The sequence below is a fragment of the Phragmites australis genome, chromosome 17, assembly GCF_958298935.1.
Source record: "Phragmites australis chromosome 17, lpPhrAust1.1, whole genome shotgun sequence".
NCBI classification, from domain to species: domain Eukaryota; kingdom Viridiplantae; phylum Streptophyta; class Magnoliopsida; order Poales; family Poaceae; genus Phragmites; species Phragmites australis.
In genome coordinates this window covers 18,131,985-18,149,790 of record NC_084937.1, presented here as the reverse complement: position 1 = coordinate 18,149,790, position 17,806 = coordinate 18,131,985, and the positions used below count along the sequence as shown (strand labels likewise).

Below are 17,806 nucleotides of genomic sequence, written 5' to 3'. Positions count from 1 at the left end.
CTGTCGCGACCCTGGTTCCTGGTGCGGATCTGGGCTCCCGCCGCCTTCACCTCCTTCTTTACCGCCAGGCTAAGCCTCCGCTGGAGAGCCCCGCCAGAGCTTGAGCTCAGTGGTAGCTTGTGCAAGGGGAAATCCGGCGGAGCTTGAGCTCGTGTCGCGCAGGGGAGAAGGTTGGAGGCTCAGCCTCGAAGCTCGGATTTCACCAGCAGACGGTGGTCAGTTCGTCGGAGGTGAGCTTCGGTGAGGGGGGAGAAAGGAGAGGGATGAGGGAGGAGGCTTGCGGTCAGGCGAGGGAGAAGCCGGAGGAGAGTTACTGCTAGGCGGGCAGCTGGGCACGGGAGGGAGGGCGGCTGGGCATGTGCGTGGGATAGCAGATGGCGGAGGCAGGCGGATGAATGGGTGGGGCTTGGGGGCACTCAAGCTTTTTGGGAGTGAGGGGTGCTCCCTAGAAATAGATAGCGAGAGAGGTGATTTTGAGATTTGGTAAATATTGAAAATGATATTGGGAAACTGTTGGATATATGTTTTAGAATTAAAATCCCTATATTTAGCTATTAGTATACAAAGCCGTCACATAGACAAATAGAGGCCGGTAAAAGAAGTTGGACCCCTAAACCTACCGTAACACGTTTTAACCAAGAATTCTTTAAGATGAACTGACAGAGGCCACATCTGAACCGTTGGATTCTGGCATTCAGAACGTGCATCTAGTTCGTAGTCTACTGCCGTTAAGGCCTTAAATGAGGGCAAGTTTGGTCATTTGTTCGTCAGACCTGCAAGCAAAGCCAACCACCTCACCTACAACTTCACCGCCCGCAGCATGAACCTGTTGCCATCTCCCAAAAAAAAAAAAAATGTTGCCATCAGCAGATTGATTTGCAACCAAGAAACGCATAAGAAACACACTTGCTTCTCCCACCCATCTGTCCTTGATTTAACCACGTCAAAATCGACCCGGATCCAATCAGCCTTATTTCCACTATGCAACACTGAAACAGACAATTATCAATTCTTTGCAACCTTCGATTGGCCGGTCCGCGATCCGATTCAAAAGTCGTGGCCAGATTGGAACCAAGAAGACACCATTCATCTGACTCGATTGCAAAACATTATGCTATTCGTCTGAAGATTCTAATTAGAGCTGCTAATTCAGCAGGTTTTGGTTTGGTTAGGACTAAAGAAATCCATCACTGGAGCTTGAAAGCTTCCTGATAACGGCTACGTTGCAACCACCACCACCTCTACCACCGTGCCTCAGTCCTTAGTCGCCGTCACCCCGTCCATTTCTCCCTCCAAATGTCCCAATCGCTGCTCACCATTTCGCCCAAGTTTCTGCTCATCTCCTGCGCTTCACCAACCAAAATATCATCCCCATTTCTCATTCAAATTCGTTTCTTGCAAAGCCGGAAGCTTTGCCGCGATCCACCATCCGTTTCGCCATTTCTTGGCCCGTAAGGGAGCGACACTCCTCATCCATAGCTTGCTAGTCTTGCTGATGCCCACTCCTACTCGGTTTCTGTTGTCCTCCCTTTACTTCTTTGCCAGCGCCTTAGGTGGCGCGTCTCGTCGTACTTAGCTCCCAAGAGACCATCTCCGTCTCGTTCCTTTATCCTTGGTCCTTCCTCGGCTGCACGCCTGCACTGTACTGCACCTCCGTGCCCTGTACTCTCTAATCCTTGTCTTCCTGTCGATCCATGGTTCAGCTTCTCCGTAAGCGGCGGCGCACCGTGGCTTCTCGATCGGTTCAGGTCAGCCTTGTTTGCGTGTTCATCATGTGTTCTTTTGTCGTTTCTTTTTTGTTTTTGTTTTGAAAGGAGTGTGAATTTTTTTCATGAGCACTGCATTTGATACCACATGTTGTGTGCGTCGCATGCTCTGATACTTGCAGTGGTAGCCATTCTTCCAGTTCCAGGACATGTGCTTTTTCTCATAAAGTGCAGTGCCCTGTGCGTGCCTTGGGCTCGAGCAAGGAATATTTCTCAGTTGTTGATCACGGGAAGGTATCTTAGAGAAGAACTGATGCATCAGCAAGTTTCAGCGTGAGGATCTTTTCGCGACAAACCGTGATAGCTTGGGACGGTAATTTCATTGGCCTTGAGTGGAAATGGAAAAAGGAGGGTTCAAGATATTCAACATAGTTTCATCTTGGAACAAAAGGAGGAGAAGCAGATCACTTGATCAGCTAAATCCCTGTGAGTGCAACTATTTTCCTTCCCTTCTATATGTGCAAGAATTATCTCACCTTTTCGGTTTAATCCTTCTGAGTTGTGATGGAACAGCATCATTTTGCTATGTGAGTTTACAAGTACGCAGGAATTGTTTCACTTGACCAATTGGATGCCTCTACGGGATTCTGATAATCTGAACTTACTCTGCAGGGGTGTACAAGCCAGCTGAGCTATGGCAGGTGAAGGAGCAGGTCCCGCCGCCGAAGAAGCGCAACTGCACGATGGTGTTCACTCTCAAGGAGATGGAGGAGGCGACCAACATGTTCAGCGACAGGAACCTCATCGGCAAGGGCGGCTTCGGCCGGGTTTACAGGGGCGTGATGAAAGATGGGCAGGTGTTTTTCAGCATTTTTTGTCTATTTCTTCGTCAGTGCAAAGTTCTGTTCATAATTCCAGACATGCTAAGATATTTGCCTGATCTTAGAAATTGATGTTAATTTGTCATTTAGTAGCTTTTATGTGAAACATTTCAAATTGTTGGCAGTTTGGCACTAATGATTCAGTTTGGGAGAGAAGTTTTTTTTTTTTTTTTTGGTTCCATGTATTTGGCCTGTTATTAAATTTTGTAGGCGATAGTCACCTGACCTGGATGTGATAAGCCCATCAAACAGCAAACATGAGTGGTGTGGGGAAGCAAATTTTATGAGATATTTTATCGAAAGATCTCAATGAAATCTTGATTCATACCGTCTTTTTCTAATTCAATGACTGGCATATGCAACTGAGAGAAAAGAGAGGGACACGTGGTATGCACAAGAAAAGATCTTTCTGTGAGACCATGTCTTATAGAATTTTCTTCCGTGGTGTTGCACATGGTCTTAACATCCACTCAAGAAACGGAAATGGCAACCACCTGTCAAATATTATTAACCATCAATTGGTTCTCATAACAAAAAAAAACTTCAATCTGAAGTTTTGAGCATAATGCGAATATGTTCTTTCTTCCAATTCTGAATTTGTTTGCGATAACTTTCAGTCACTAGTTTCAGTACTTCAGTAATTCACTTTCATTGTTCAGAGCTTTCTTCTAACCCTGTATAAATTCTACTGATTGTGAAGATTGCTGCCATCAAGAAGATGGACCTGCCTACTTACAGGCACGCCGATGGCGAGCGCGAGTTCCGGGTGGAGATCGACATCCTGAGCAGACTAGACCACCCGAATCTGGTCACGCTGATCGGCTACTGCGCCGACGGGAAGCACCGGTTTGTAGTCTACGAGTTCATGCCCAAAGGCAACCTTCAAGACATCCTCAATGGTAAGATGGTGACACCAACGTCAAATCTTCTTGTTTCTACTGTACTATCATATCATACACTTGTGTTATGTGTCTCATCTGCAGAACTGCCAAATTGACATTTTTCAGGTATTGGGGAGGTGAGGATGGACTGGCGGCTGCGGCTGAGGATCGCGCTCGGCGCGGCGAGGGCGCTGGCCTACCTGCACTCCAGCACGGCCGTCGGCGTTCCCGTCGTCCACAGGGACTTCAAGTCCAGCAACATCCTCCTGACGGAGCACTTCGAGGCAAAGGTAGTTCAGTCACCACCGCACCTTCTTGAATCTTGCTCACAGTCTCTGATCACATGGAAGCATGAAAACTTATCACCTCACACCTCTGCACTGCATTTCATTGCCTGACGCCAAATATGGCATGCCGAAAACCTTGTCAGATCTCGGATTTTGGACTCGCCAAGCTGATGCCGCAGGACCTGGACCTGCACACGACCACCAGGGTGCTGGGTACGTTCGGCTACTTCGACCCTGAATACGCACTGGTATGACCATGATCTTGCACATTCACTTCAGGTTCTTGCCACTGCAAATCAGACGCAGTCCGTGTGCTGAATAATTTGGTTCGTGCCAATGCTGCATTTTTTTTTCAGACAGGGAAGCTGACGCTGCAGAGCGACGTGTACGCCTTCGGCGTCGTCCTCCTGGAGCTGCTCACCGGCCGCCGCGCCATCGACCTGAGCCAGGGGCCCCAGGACCAGAACCTCATCGTCAGGATCCACCAGGTGGTGGGCGACCGGAAGAAGCTGCGCAAGGTGGTGGACCGGGACATGGCCAAGGGGTCGTACACGGTGGAGTCGGTGTCCATGTTCGCCGCGCTCGCCGCGCGGTGCGTCTGCCTCGAGAGCGCCGGCCGGCCGTCCATGCAGGACTGCGTCAAGGAGCTCCAGTTCATCATGTACGCCAACATGAAGATCTGACGACTCGGATTCGGAGGGAGCCATGCATGGGTTTTGAGATGAATCGATGAATTGCAATTGGACAAAAATCTTGGGGTTTTACTCCAAGATTCAAAGCGGAAGATATCATAATACTTGTACAGAAAGTTAGTAACTTCTCATTACCATAGGAATGCTCTTTGATCTACAAAGAGCAAGGTTTTTTTTAAAAAAAAAATTGGGGCGCTAGAACTGCTCAAAGCCTTGAAGAAGAGGTGGCCTTGTGATGTTTTTTTAAAATTTTGTGGCGCTAGAACTGCTCAAAGCCTTGAAGAAGAGGTGGCCTTATGATGTTCAGATTTCTGAGAAATTCGGCGTGTCGTCCATAATCGATGGCACTGCTCTCCGGATTCTCAATTTGCTTTCAGATGACCCGGCACAATTGTAATTCGAGGTTACCCGTGTCAGTATGAAACAATAAGGGACCTATTTGGGACCACAAAATTCTATGAGATTTCAGGTGAAATGTCCCATTGTGGTGTGTGTACCGTGGGTGTGATTATGCAGTCTCGCCAAGGTATTTTCGAAACGGGATCGCTAAATTGTGCTCCGGTGTTTTGAGGGCTACTGTCACCCGATTTTGTGGTCATTGGATGCGTTATATGATTCGTGTTGTATCGCCGAGGCAAGCTGAGTTGTTGTGGGCTTTTCTGTTTCGGGCTATGCTTGCTCCGTTTAGTTGTGACCCCCCATACACCGTATTTTCTTATTTGCGGACTTGCGCCGATGTAGTTATCGATGTGTTTGGTTAAGTGGCTTAGGGCACGCTTGGATCAAGCCAATGCTCATCCTGCCAAATATTAGCTCGCCTAGGCTCCATTAGCCATTGTTTGGAGTGACACCAAGTTTTGGCTCGTCCAACCCGATGTTGGCTCTCCCAGCCCTGTAGTACATTTTCTCGCCTGCGGTAGGGCAAACTACAGGTATGGAAAATCGTCCGTCAAGTATTTGGCACGCCAACGACTTAGCAGGGTAGGGCTAGGTAGAATTCAAACGTGCCCTTAATGATGAGCTCATGATTCTCTTGATACACATAAGGTGAATTCATTCTTTATTATTCATATTTTCTTCGTAAAAAATAGAATACTACTAAATTTTTATGATGTTTTGTTGCTTAGGGACCTGTGAGAAGCACCATAACCTCATCTGGATGACATCTCTCGAATGACAAGTCTACTCAAACTCGAAGTAACGCTCTGGTCGTGGTCGAAGACGTGGTCGTGGTCGAGTTCCAGGATAGTACGTCAATAAAACGGGTATAACTCTCTTATACGAAGTTCGTTTTAGGCAATCTTGGACATTCTGGAAAGCTTATGACAAGCTCTTTCAATGGATATGAGCTCGATTAAATATTTCTTATAGTTTAGTCATAGTCAAAGAAATAAGGTGCTGCGCCACTGTTTTGGGCCTTGTTAGGTCTTGTGATCGTGTTGGGTTCGGAGTCCAGGTTGTGCACGCCTCTTTCCATAGCTGTACAACTCTAGGTCAACCTCCTCACGTCCCTCCTATATATTCACAGTAGCCATCGTAGTTTAGGCTTAGGTTTAGTTTAGATTATTCTGTTTTAGACAGTTTCATCGTTTATCGGTTTGTTGAACCCTAACTCGAGCACTTCATTAGTAATTAGCAATATTCAGATTACATCTACTTGTTCTTACTTGTGTTCTCGATTCGCTTGCAGGAAAAGCTTTCTTGGTGAGGTCAACCGCGTCTTGGCACGGTTGATAACCACGGAGTAGTGGTGTAGTGGTTGCGAGGGTTCTCGATCTGTTCTGTTCGGAGCCTTTGAATCATCAACATCGAAATTCCACCAATCGACTTATCATATTACCTTTTGGAAGATTGGGCAAACGCGCATCAGATGGTATCAAAGTCTCGGTTGCCCGTTAGGTAATCTCAGTTATCCCCCTTGTTTCGTCGTTTTCCATTATCTAGAGTCCAGAAAATTATCCAACAAAAATATTTAGATCTTAGTTTTTTTTTCGTTGTCCAAACCATTTTATGCCTTCGCAATTTCATTTTCAGTATTCGCGTTCTTGAGTTTGAGTCCATCGTCAGTGTCTTTATTGCTGGTCGAGTTATCATGATCTAGTTTCTTGTGTCGAGTTTTGCTGTTTAGTCGTTGTGTATCTCGGTCTGGCCTTAGTCGAGTCGACCATTAAGTCGTGTTCAGCCACTAGTCGATTTATCCATCTATTCGAGTTCGACCACTGGTCGAGTCGACCATCAACTCGTATTCGACCACTAGTCGAGTCGACCATCTACTCAGGTTCGACCACTAGTCGCTCCGACCACCCACTCGGGGTCCCGACCAGTCATTCCGACCACCCACTCGAGGTCCGATCAGGCACTCCGACCACCCACTCGGGGTCCCGACCAACCACTCCGACCACCCACTCGAGGTCCCGACCAGTCACTCCAACCACCTAGTTGAAATCGCCCACCTTCTCAGATCTGACCACCCTTTCGGGTTCGACCACCTAGTCGGATTCAACTATCCACTCGTTTTCGCCTCCACAACCTAGTCGGAGTATATCTCTTTCTAGCTGCTCTCGGACACCCTCATACACCTTTCATATCGAGCATTGTCTGTGAGGAATCGTCCAAACAGTATTCTAATTAATCATCAGGAGGATCATTATTCATAAATACAACCTCAATAATTAACCAGAATACCATCCCGGTAGTCCCAGCACGTGTTTTGTGCCCAAGATCGGAACACATGCCTTTCCAACATGTACATCACAACATAGCTTAAGAAAGAGCGAATAATTAAAGTTACATTACAAGTTTTTAAGCATGCAACCATTTGCAACAGTTACACAAAGAGAAACTACGCAGCGGAATAATTACACCTTAACAACAACAAAAGGAGAGTGGAATCATATGCCCTTAGACTCCACCCCAAAAGCTACGTCTCACCAGAGTAGGATGCACTACTCTAGCCCACCACCTGCATTGGCAGGCACGAAGTAGCCAAACACTGCCTCACCCTCACCAGCAGAACCTGAAAGCACAGGCATGAGTACGAAAGTACTCGCAAGACTTAAACCATATAAAGCACATATATTTAGCTTAACTCCAAGGATTATGCATTGAGCTATTAGCAAGAGTATGCCACAAGGTTAAGTAAAACATATGCGGTAAGCAACCTAGACACATATGTGTGAGCATCTATACTTAACTCAAAAACAACTACCTTTCTACCCTGTAAACCACAACTTGAACATATATGTATAGTAACCATAGTATCTCATCAACAAACCACCAACCAAAACCATCACACCATAATCTTATCCCACATTCGTAAACTCTACGACCGATACAAATAAAACAATAGCATGCTCATGACCGAGAGCGTGACAATTCGAATTGTTCTTACACCCTGCAGGGGGTACAACTTTACCCACACGACTCGAGGACCATTCGGCTTGTGCTACTCACGAAAGTATACACAAGGGGGTACTCAAGTCAACCTTTGTCATACCCGGAACCACTCACTTGCAATGCCCCTATGGCTCCGGGGTTACCGTGAGCGTGTCCCGGACACCTCCGGCTCCCCGTCACCTTGCTTCTCCTTTTCATTTTCTCTTACGCGTCATAGAGCCGCAAGGCAAGTGTCGGCACGGCATATGATAATCGGCTTACATTACCATTAGATCAACATGTGGTGAGTACGGAAAGTGCTAGAGCCAACTGTACCGACGGACGGCCTTAAATGATGCAAGCGGGCTATGGCATCCGGGCTCCTCTATCGAACTACCCAGAGGACTCCTCCTGGGTAGAAAATACCCCTAACACCGTCCACATCTCGTCTCAACCATTCATCTCAACCTCATCTTTGTATCTGTAAACAGTGATTAAGCCTTAAGCTCGCAAACAACAGCAGCACCGTCGCTCGACTTCTACCGAGGACCTAAACATTGCTAAGCATTTCGAATAAACCTTGAAGCTAGACAACAACTATATCATCAAGGTTACAAGGATAAGGATTCATCAGTAAGTCAAGGTAGAGATAATGCATCAACATAGGTTCTACCCATATTAGTCCAACACTGGACTCAACACATACAAACATACATAAAGCATAATTTATCAATTTTAGATTCCATTTAAATTGAACAAAGAGTACAGTATGCTTAGGTGCTTGCCTTTCTACTCTGGGGTTTGCCTAATACTTCCTGAACAGAACTCGCAGAAGTGGTGTGTCTCGGTGTCACCCTCGATCACACTCACGTCACGCTCTGTACCTTCATTCGCTTAAAGAAGAACGTGTGCAATGATGATCATGAAGGAGGTGCAATGCTTCATGACATGAGTTTAAAGCATTAACGATTTCCTTAACTTTACGTATCGTTAAACATTTACTATTTTCTAAATTAATTAAGCTTAAAACAAGGCTTAGTCTAATTAGAAAATTAACTATGCTTAGCATGAGTGTGTGTGTTTTTAATGAACAGGGCATAAATTAACAAGATTTACATACCAATAATTTATTATGGATTAATGAAGATCAAACCTGTTTTATTAACTCATGAGATTTAAATACATATTTCATAGCTCCAAATATTTTTAACATGTATATTATTCTCACACAAACCCAACAAAATTGGTTTCACTATTTTTGGAACAATATTCTATTTTCTATGCATTTTACAAATTTCAGTCGATTTAATAGTTGAACGAATATTCTATTTCGTATTTACCGATTAAATCTGAATATTAAATGAACCGTAAACTTTTTGCACCCAGGCTGAGCTAGCCACGGTCGTTGACAGCGGGCCTAGGCACATTTGACCACGGGTCAAAATCGACTCGCGCCTAGGGCACACAGTGCCGGCGGCACGGGCGAACTCGCCGGCGGTGAACGGCAGTGCGGCGCGGTCAGTGGAGGGCACCGGCGGCACCAGCGTGACACAGGGGACTCAATTGAGGGTCATGTGGTCACCGGCGACAACTGAAGGGTGGCCATCAATGGCAAACGGCGGCAATCAACGGCGACGGCTCGGTCAAGCACGTCGGTGGCCAAATGGCGGCATAATCGACCCGGCCGAGCACTCCTACAGCTTCTACGCAAGCATGTGGACTCAACGGCGTGGCTAGTTTTTGACGGGCCCAGCAGTGGCCCGGTCGGCAGCATGTGCCGAGGTGGTGGCGGTGGGCGGCTCACGCGGAGAAGCGCGCAGGCGACATGCCAAAAGAAAACGGCGCGTGCACTAGTTATACGAGGGCACGAGGGAGCTCACCACGTAGCAAGATAGGCCGGAGAGGCAGCGGGTCAGCGGCTCGGCGTTGAGGTGTGGGGTGGAGCTGCCGAAGCCGAGGAAGACGATGCCCGCACTGTGAATCCAGCCGAGGAAGGGTGGAATCCGCGTGAGAGGCGGTTGGTGATGCTCCCTGGGTTCTCCCTCTTGCTTCTTGTGGCTTGGGCTCGACGGAGTCTTGCTCGGGCATGGTGGATTTGGAGGTGGCCACTGTTGTGGCCCTCTGCTCTCTATGCTTGAGGCCAAGTGAGAGAGGGAGGAGTGAGTAGAGAGAGTTAGGATAAGGACCGTAGCCACGCCTCAGTGCCATGCTCTGGTTTGTCCGGCGACGTGGCCGGCCTCCAAAGTCCACAGAGCCGTCCACTGCGCAAAGCTCGGTGAGAGAGGGAGAGACCGAGAGAAAGAGAGGATGACGGGTGGGGCCCCCATGAACAGTGACGGCCGAAGCAAAATATCCCCTCCACTTCTTCTATTCAAAAGAACACCTTCCCGTGGTCCAAAAATTATGGGACAAATTTTGTGTGAAACTAAAATTCATGTGCAACCCATTTTAACTAGTTTGACCCATAATGCCGGAGTCAATTTCAAACTAAAATTCTCCAAAAATGCCACCTTTTCTAACTTGTGGTAATTTTTATACCTTCAAAACCATCTTCAAAAATTTGGAAAAATTCATTTATATTCTTCATATTGCATGGACTAATTTATAAAATTATTTTTAACCCTATGTTGTATATCAATATTGTGAGTTGCTTAACAATGCACCAATTAACATTGATTTTCACAAATTATGTTTAATTGAAAATGCATGTTTATAATTCATCAAAACAATTAAGCATGATGCCAATTATGCTTATGATTTTTAATGACATGCTTAAGCCATTTGAGCTGTTACATTGTCCGACAAAGTTCGAGTAGCAATTCATAGCGAAAATAGAGGTAGCCAAAGTTCAGAGAGAGAGTATCTTTTTATTACCTTTATACCCCTACTTTCCGAAAAAAAAAATGTGACTCACGTACCTCACTGGTCTTAGAAAATTTAGTAGAAAAGTTTTTGAGTTTGTGTCATATTCGGAAAAAAAAGCAAGAAAGAAGCAAAGAGTGCCAAAAAAAAGAGAAGCAAAGAGTGCAAAAAAAAGAAAGAAAGCAAAGAGTGCAAAACAAAAGAGAGAGAATTCAAAATAAAAAGAATCAGTTTGCGTTGCGAATTTTGTTCAATTGTGCTTGTGTCTGTTATAGTTTTTTGTTTGCTTGAGCTAGTTCTAGGAACGTGTTTGAGCCAGCAGCTGTGATGAGTACTATGGACTTTTTATTTAGCTTTGTTAATCTGATTTCAGTTATTGTCATTCCTTGCTACTAAATATTACCTATACAAGCTACACCTTCTCTCAATCAGAATGGTTTCTCCCCTTGCAACTACCTCACTCGTACCCGATAAGATATCACGAAACAAACACCGGTTGTGCCAACTGCGGTGATTGGTAAGAACACTTGCAAGAGCGTGGTAAAATATTTGAGAGTGTGTGACTCCACCTCTACCACCTAGTAGTCGATAGGGATAATTTATCTTTCATTATTTTCTATCTTTGACTAACCATGGTAGAAGAAGCATCGAATACGAAAGAGTGTATTTTGAGGGAATACTCACAATGTTGTTGGATGATCATCGACAAACTATTAATGATGATATTGACAAGAAGCTTGCGGGAACCAATACCACATTGCAAAGACTCAATGAAACCATTGCAATGCTCAATACACGCTTTGATCGATCAGTTAATTCGCCACCAAATAATGGTCGAGTGGATCCTCATGGTGTAACCTATGAACAAGAGGAGTCCGTCGCGGATGATAAAATTTTGAGATAAGAACGTGACACCTTTTATGAACGACAAAGGAACCGATTGAACTTCAACAGTCAAGGTATGAGAGGTAATAATTTTTAGCAACATAACCCACGTATTAATGATGATCCATTTGCTAAGGTTAAGTTTACTATACCATCTTTTGAGAGTGCTTATGATGCTAAAAGGTATTTAGATTGGGAGATGATGGTAGAACAGAAGTTTAATTCTCATTTAGTGAAGCGCCCCGAGTTATCCCCGTGCTTAAAACCATTATTATACCAGTCCCTGAATCAGTCGTTGGTAAAATAAGAGTCTTACAACAGGTATTATCAATGCCATACAACTCGAGGGGCGGTGAGTATAACCCACCAGCCTAATAAAACATACAGCACTAAGCCTAAGTGTATTATTACAAGGGTCCACGACAACAGAGTACACAGCAGATACAGCATGGAGAACATGCCACTCCACAGGCAACTCGAGTGTGGATGCGACCAAGCCTACTCGTCTGCCTCACCGTCTGCCTCAGTGAAGTCCAGATCGTCCTCTGAAAGTACAAGTAAGGGTGAGTACAAGATTACTCAACAAGTCTCAACCCTTGCCCTACGACAGGGGGTACGAGTACATGCATAAATGAAGGAAAAGGATAAGTTGTAAGGTTGAATTTTACAGGAAGCTAAGTTTTACACATGCTTGGTTCATCTTATATAAAGCGGTTTATGAAAATGACATTAGTAATAAAAAGGGGTTGTCCAAGTTTTATTGTTGCTGGACACCCCATCCACGGCAACTCACGGCACACGGCTAGACCTATATTAAAAAACAAGGCACACCTTGCCCACTCACTCACAAGGAGAACACACGCAACCCATGCTAGTTGCTGCGACCGAACCGTAGTTCGTCTATGACCGTGGACGCGGCTATTCGACTAGTTTTACCACTGCAGGGCTGTACACTTTACACACAAGCTGAGTTCGACAATATTCCACCGTTGTGGAAGCGCGACTCAACAAAGCTATTACCCACAACAGCATCATCACACTAACCGTCTACGGGAGCTAACCAGGGATTCATGACCTTTAGCTAGGCCTCCAACCGAGTCGCCAAGCCTACACCGCCTGCACCTGCTCCATGGTTCCCCGTTGCACACTTGCCTCCAGTTCTTAGTAGACTAGCTGGGGGGATTTAGACTAAGCCCTGCCCATACAGGGTCGAGTGGTTGTACTGTATAGACTAGCTAGGATGTCACATCAACTCGGTCCTTAAACGAGCCAAGGCAAATATCTCCATATAGAGCCTGCCACACCGGTAGCACTCCTCCCGAAGCCTATCTCACCGACAGCGCTCCGACTCCCTAGGCATTCCCGAAGGAACCCTGATTTGCCCAGCTCTAACCCCAACTCAGGTATTAATATTATCATCTAACAAGGTTTTACCTAACCATAACCCACACAACACCAATACCAAGTTTTACACCTTTGAAAAACTAGATATGATTAAGCATGAAGTAGCAGTAAAGACTATCGTCCTAAGCATTCTAATAACAAGGTAATTGCTTGAGCTTAAGTAAATGGACTAAGGCGAGATCCTAAGTTACCAATATTTAGCATATAGGGTAAAAAGAAGGCTGGCTAAGCTATAATAGGTCATAACTAGTTCAACAGTTTAAAATATACCAACTAGTAATACTTCATGCAGTATATCGGAGTAAAACGGCTGCTACGGGTCGTATTGATAAAACTGGGTTAAATATGGTCAAAAGAAAAAATGGATTGATACTTTCCTTCGTCGACATCCCCGAGGGGGTCCTGCTCGAACACCTGGGTTCCTGGCTCCTCCTCCTCCTTGACGAACTCTCCGATCTCTATACGCGACATACCACAGACAAACACACAAATAAATACAATACAAATAAATATGAAACTGGTATGAGAGGATATATTTTGAATTTAGATGAATATCAGTGAAAGAATTATTGAAATCAGAGTTGAAACGGAGGAATTATGAGCTTTTGAAGTTTATCGGTAGGTTAAATTGAGAAAAGGGAAGAGGGACGAATATTTTCGGATCATTCCTTGGAAAATCCGGTTTTCAGGAAAATAGGAAATGATACTATTCACGCAGGCTGGCCGGTTGTTCGTGGGTTTGAGCTATCGGGCTGCTTCTGGGCGATAACAGCGTTGGGCGACGGCGTTAGACGGCTGGGCCGATCTGATGCCAATTTGATACACCGCGCTGGGCTCGCAGACTCGGGCACGGCCGCGGGGCACCTCCTCCGTCTCTGACTATATACTCAGATCAGAGCGAAGCAACCACGCCATCACGCAGCGGCAGATAGCAAGAACGTCTATGCGCTCTCCAAGATTCAAGAAGATCCTCAACCCGATTTGCGCGGGGGGAGGGAAGAGCTCTGGAGCCATTTGAGGGGGCGAGGAGCTCTTACCTTCTTGGCGGCGCACATGGAGAGGTTCGCCGCCATGGCCGCCGGCCGCCGGGCAGACTCTGCTTCCGCTCCCGCGCCTGCCGAGGAGGAGGGGAAGGAGAAGGGGAAGGAAGAGGTGGCGAATGAGAAGTACCTGAGCATCCAGCTGGAGGAGATCGTCATCGTCAAGAACGACGACGTCGCCAGCCTTGGCGCCGCGCACGGCAGCAACCCCTTCGGCGGCGCCCGCGGCCGCGTCTCCGCCTCTGCCTCCATGGGGCAGCGCGGCGAGGCCGCGGCGGTCCGGGGCGCGTGGTCGACAACCATGGCGTGGATAGTTGGCTCGAACTAAGAGTTTTTTTTTGTTGCTAAATCTCAATCTTGCCCTTGTTCTTGGAGACGAGGGGTCCGGTTCTTGGATCGCTGTGGCTGGAGAATTGAGATGGTTCTGTAAGTCGTTGAATTGGTGAACTTGCATTTGTGTCATGGCGCGTCGATTTGATGCCAATTTGATGGATTTGGTTTCTTTTGCGGCCACAGTTTGAGTTAATTTGTGTTTAATTCGAGTTCTTGTTACTGTATCATGGAAGCAGAGATCATCGCTGAACTACCCAGGTCACCAATTTTTACCTAACCATCTTAGCAAGCAAAACATTTTGAACGAATCTTACCGAGCAAATTAAAAACCATAAGCAAAGCATGCAGTAGATGCATATGGTCAAGCGCGAAACTTCAGTAGGGTGTTTGGTTAGATCAAAACTTATACCAGGATGCCAATTGCAATGATCTTGGAGCCTATTTTTTGTCTCACAAGAGTCGTTGCTTGTCTTACCGAAATTTGGCAGTTTGGACCAGATTCTGCCATGTTTGGTTTCGTACCAATAGTCTAAAATTTGGCAAGGAAACCACTTTATTTTGGAAAGGAACTTCAATTCATTTTGAAAGTAAGCTTATCAGCCAAATCGGTGCCCTCGTTTTTGGTATTACCAAAATTTTCGCTTACCTTTCATATGCCTTATTTTTACTAGAAACCAAACAGGGCTGATACACTTAGTTGTGTTAGGCACGTTGATACCATGGAGATTTTCGGTTAACAAAAAACTATGTTAATGTAGTTATAGCAATAGAAACGGGAAAACATAGGTAAAAGAACACCTGGACAACCATAACACATCACGATGGCTATTGAGCGTGATGTTGATACGTGTCCTTCATTCTTTATATTGAAAAGCGTAAAATATAGAGTATGGTGTTGTTGCGTGTGCTTCATCCTTTATAGAAGTGTAAAATACCATATCTACGACGAGTCTTAAACAGAACTATTTATCTTTTATCTAATAATCACCGAATACAACTGTGCTACCAAGATTCAATAAAACACATAATTTTCCTTGGATTTTTTGAAACATGCAATTAGCTGGTCAGCATTACAACCATACAGGCCCACCTCTAAGTGATTCACCAACCCTCTGGGACCTATGGATGTGATTGGTTGGGAGGTTGAGGTCGTGGGGTGCAGGAAATGTATGTTTGGTTGCTTCGATGTGTTAGAACTAGTGCAATATTCCGTCCACAGTATGGCCCGGACGAGATCCTCTCAGGTAAGTCTGGCCCGGACGGGATCCTCTCAAGTATTGTTCGCCCGCTGATGTATATGACTTAAGTATGTATGTCAGTGAGCATGCAATAATGCAATGCACGTCCCCTGATACGTAGGGCTTGAGCCTGTATGTCAGTGAGAGTGTAATAGCGATACAGTGCACGTCCGCTGATCCGTAGGGCTTGACCCTATATGTCAGTGATCGTGCAATAGCGATGCAGTACCTAACTGCGTTCGCGTAGCCCAAGAGGAATGCAAAAAATCGGGTGTAGCTGGAGAGCTACGCTCGGCGGATGCAAAGAAGAGTGGCCTGAGGGATGCAGGGTAATGGAATAGGTTTAGGGTTTGTTTGTTTCAGTTTTAAATTGTTATAATTCGAAGTTGAAATAAACAGATAGCTTTTGGTTATAGTTTTTTAAAATTTACTGGTTGAATTGTGAGAATCTGAGAAGCTGATTTTTCTCAGCTTTTGATAGATTGTGAAAGTCTATTTTACTAAATTGTTCATCAAAGTTTTTTAGAATCTACAATCTAAAAGCTTTTTACAATCTAGCTTTTTACAATCCAGTTTTTCACAATCCAGCTTCTATAAGCTGCTTTTCAGAATCTCCAGCTAAAACAAACAGGCCCTTACCCTCCTCTCCCATTAACGACTTTGCCCTCTGCTGATCGCCTCTCTATTTCTCCGTTCCTCACGTTGTACTTGATGCCGGCCCCTCGATTCCCCTCCAAAGACAATGAATGTCGATGCTGGAGTTGCTTAATCGATTCTCCATGCTACTTTGATTCTCCTCCATTTTCTTTACTTGATTTATCCCCTTTGTACTCCCTAGAGATGGTCGTACATAGAGTGGAGGTCAATGAGATACGATGGTGGCACAAATCTTGTATCCCAGTGCCTTGCAGATTGTTGGAGAATGAGCAGATTACGGTAGACTAAAATAAAAAATTTCTACCGTATTCACTCAAGAAATCATGTTAGTAGGAGATCATAGATCGTTACCGCTCGACGCGCAGTGCAGCGACAGAAGAGTTAGAGTAGACCGATCCAACGTTGTGCGTGTCAAACTCCTCGAGCAGCTTCTCGATCAGATCCACGACCAGTCCCGTGCAGGTGGTCACGTTCCTCGACCAACTCTGAGCAGGTGGTCGTGCTCCTCGACCAACTTCGAGCAGGTGGTCGTACTCCTCGACCAACTCCGAGCAGGTGGGAGTTAACCATATAAGTATCTAATACTCACAGCTCTTATGTGTGCCTCATGCTTGGGCCGTGGGAGTGGCTTTGTTAACAGATCAGAAATATTCAAATTCGTGTGCACCTTACATATCTTCATGTCACCTCGATCTAAAATCTCTCGAATAAAGTGATAGCACCGCAGTATGTGCTTGGACTTCTTATACGACCTAGATTCTTTGGCTTGCATAATGGCTCCACTATTGTCACAATAGAGATACATTGGACTAGAAATACTATGCATCACACGTAACTCAGAAACAAACTTTCTGATCCAAACAGTCTCCTTTGCAGCTTTAGAAGCTGCAATATTGTCGGAGGGTGAACTCCTGTCGCAGGGATCCCGAGAGACCCCTTTTTAGAGATTCGGCCGGGGGGATGATCCTGAATGAGTTCGTCGGAGAAATAAATGGAAGTGGAAATAAATGCAGCGGCCGGTGGTGGGGGATGATCGACCTAGTGCAAGGGAAGTAAATGCACCGGAGTTTAGACAGGTTCGGGCCGCACGGGGGCATAATACCCTACTCCTGTGTGGATGCAATATCCTTCCCTGAGGGGGATCCCTCAGGGATATGTCTGGTTACAAGACTATATTGTCTAACTAAGAGCTTGAGGCTCCCTTGTTCTAGCTCTGCTCAGGCTTGCTTGTAGTGTTCTTCGTCTAAGTGTGGCGCGGTCGATTATTTGGGCTTGTTCTTTTCTACGATGCTTCGAGTCAATTCGGTGTCTTGGTCCGCCCTTTTTCTTCTTTCTGTACGCCCATCCTTTTATGCACTCGCCGGCCACGACATACCCCAAACGGAAAAGAAGGGGCACGAGTTCCAAGACACCACGACTGAGAAAGGCATCATCATTTCCTCTGGGCGAAGTGACAGGGGCGGTGGAAAAACGCGGCGCGCGTCCGACCACCTGTCACTGTGGACGCCCTGGTGCCGGGCGCCATTGAGAGGGCCCATCGAGCAGCCACAGAGGCGCCCGGCGCG

The 17,806-nt window shown here is 45.9% G+C and overlaps 2 protein-coding genes across 3 annotated transcripts; both read left to right on the top strand.

Annotated features, from left to right (window-relative positions):
• Nucleotides 1–1,149: 1,149 nt before the first annotated feature.
• On the top strand, nt 1,150–4,915 carry LOC133897845 (probable serine/threonine-protein kinase PBL28). 2 transcript variants are annotated; one of them, XM_062338674.1, is made up of 7 exons: nt 1,150–1,748; nt 1,907–2,192; nt 2,379–2,563; nt 3,288–3,486; nt 3,595–3,758; nt 3,899–4,003; nt 4,112–4,915. In XM_062338674.1, the coding sequence occupies exons 2-7, from the start codon at nt 2,105–2,107 to the stop codon at nt 4,436–4,438; spliced, it is 1,068 nt and encodes a 355-aa protein (XP_062194658.1). In that variant the 5' UTR covers nt 1,150–1,748; nt 1,907–2,104; the 3' UTR covers nt 4,439–4,915. The 2 variants fall into 2 exon arrangements, with proteins under 2 accessions (XP_062194658.1, XP_062194657.1); XM_062338673.1 differs by having other exon boundaries at nt 1,889–2,192.
• An 8,956-nt stretch (nt 4,916–13,871) lies between these two features.
• Nucleotides 13,872–14,526, top strand: LOC133897676 (uncharacterized). The gene has a single exon (XM_062338474.1). It carries the CDS (start codon nt 14,027–14,029, stop codon nt 14,339–14,341), a length of 315 nt encoding a protein of 104 aa, XP_062194458.1. The 5' UTR covers nt 13,872–14,026; the 3' UTR covers nt 14,342–14,526.
• Nucleotides 14,527–17,806: the final 3,280 nt, after the last annotated feature.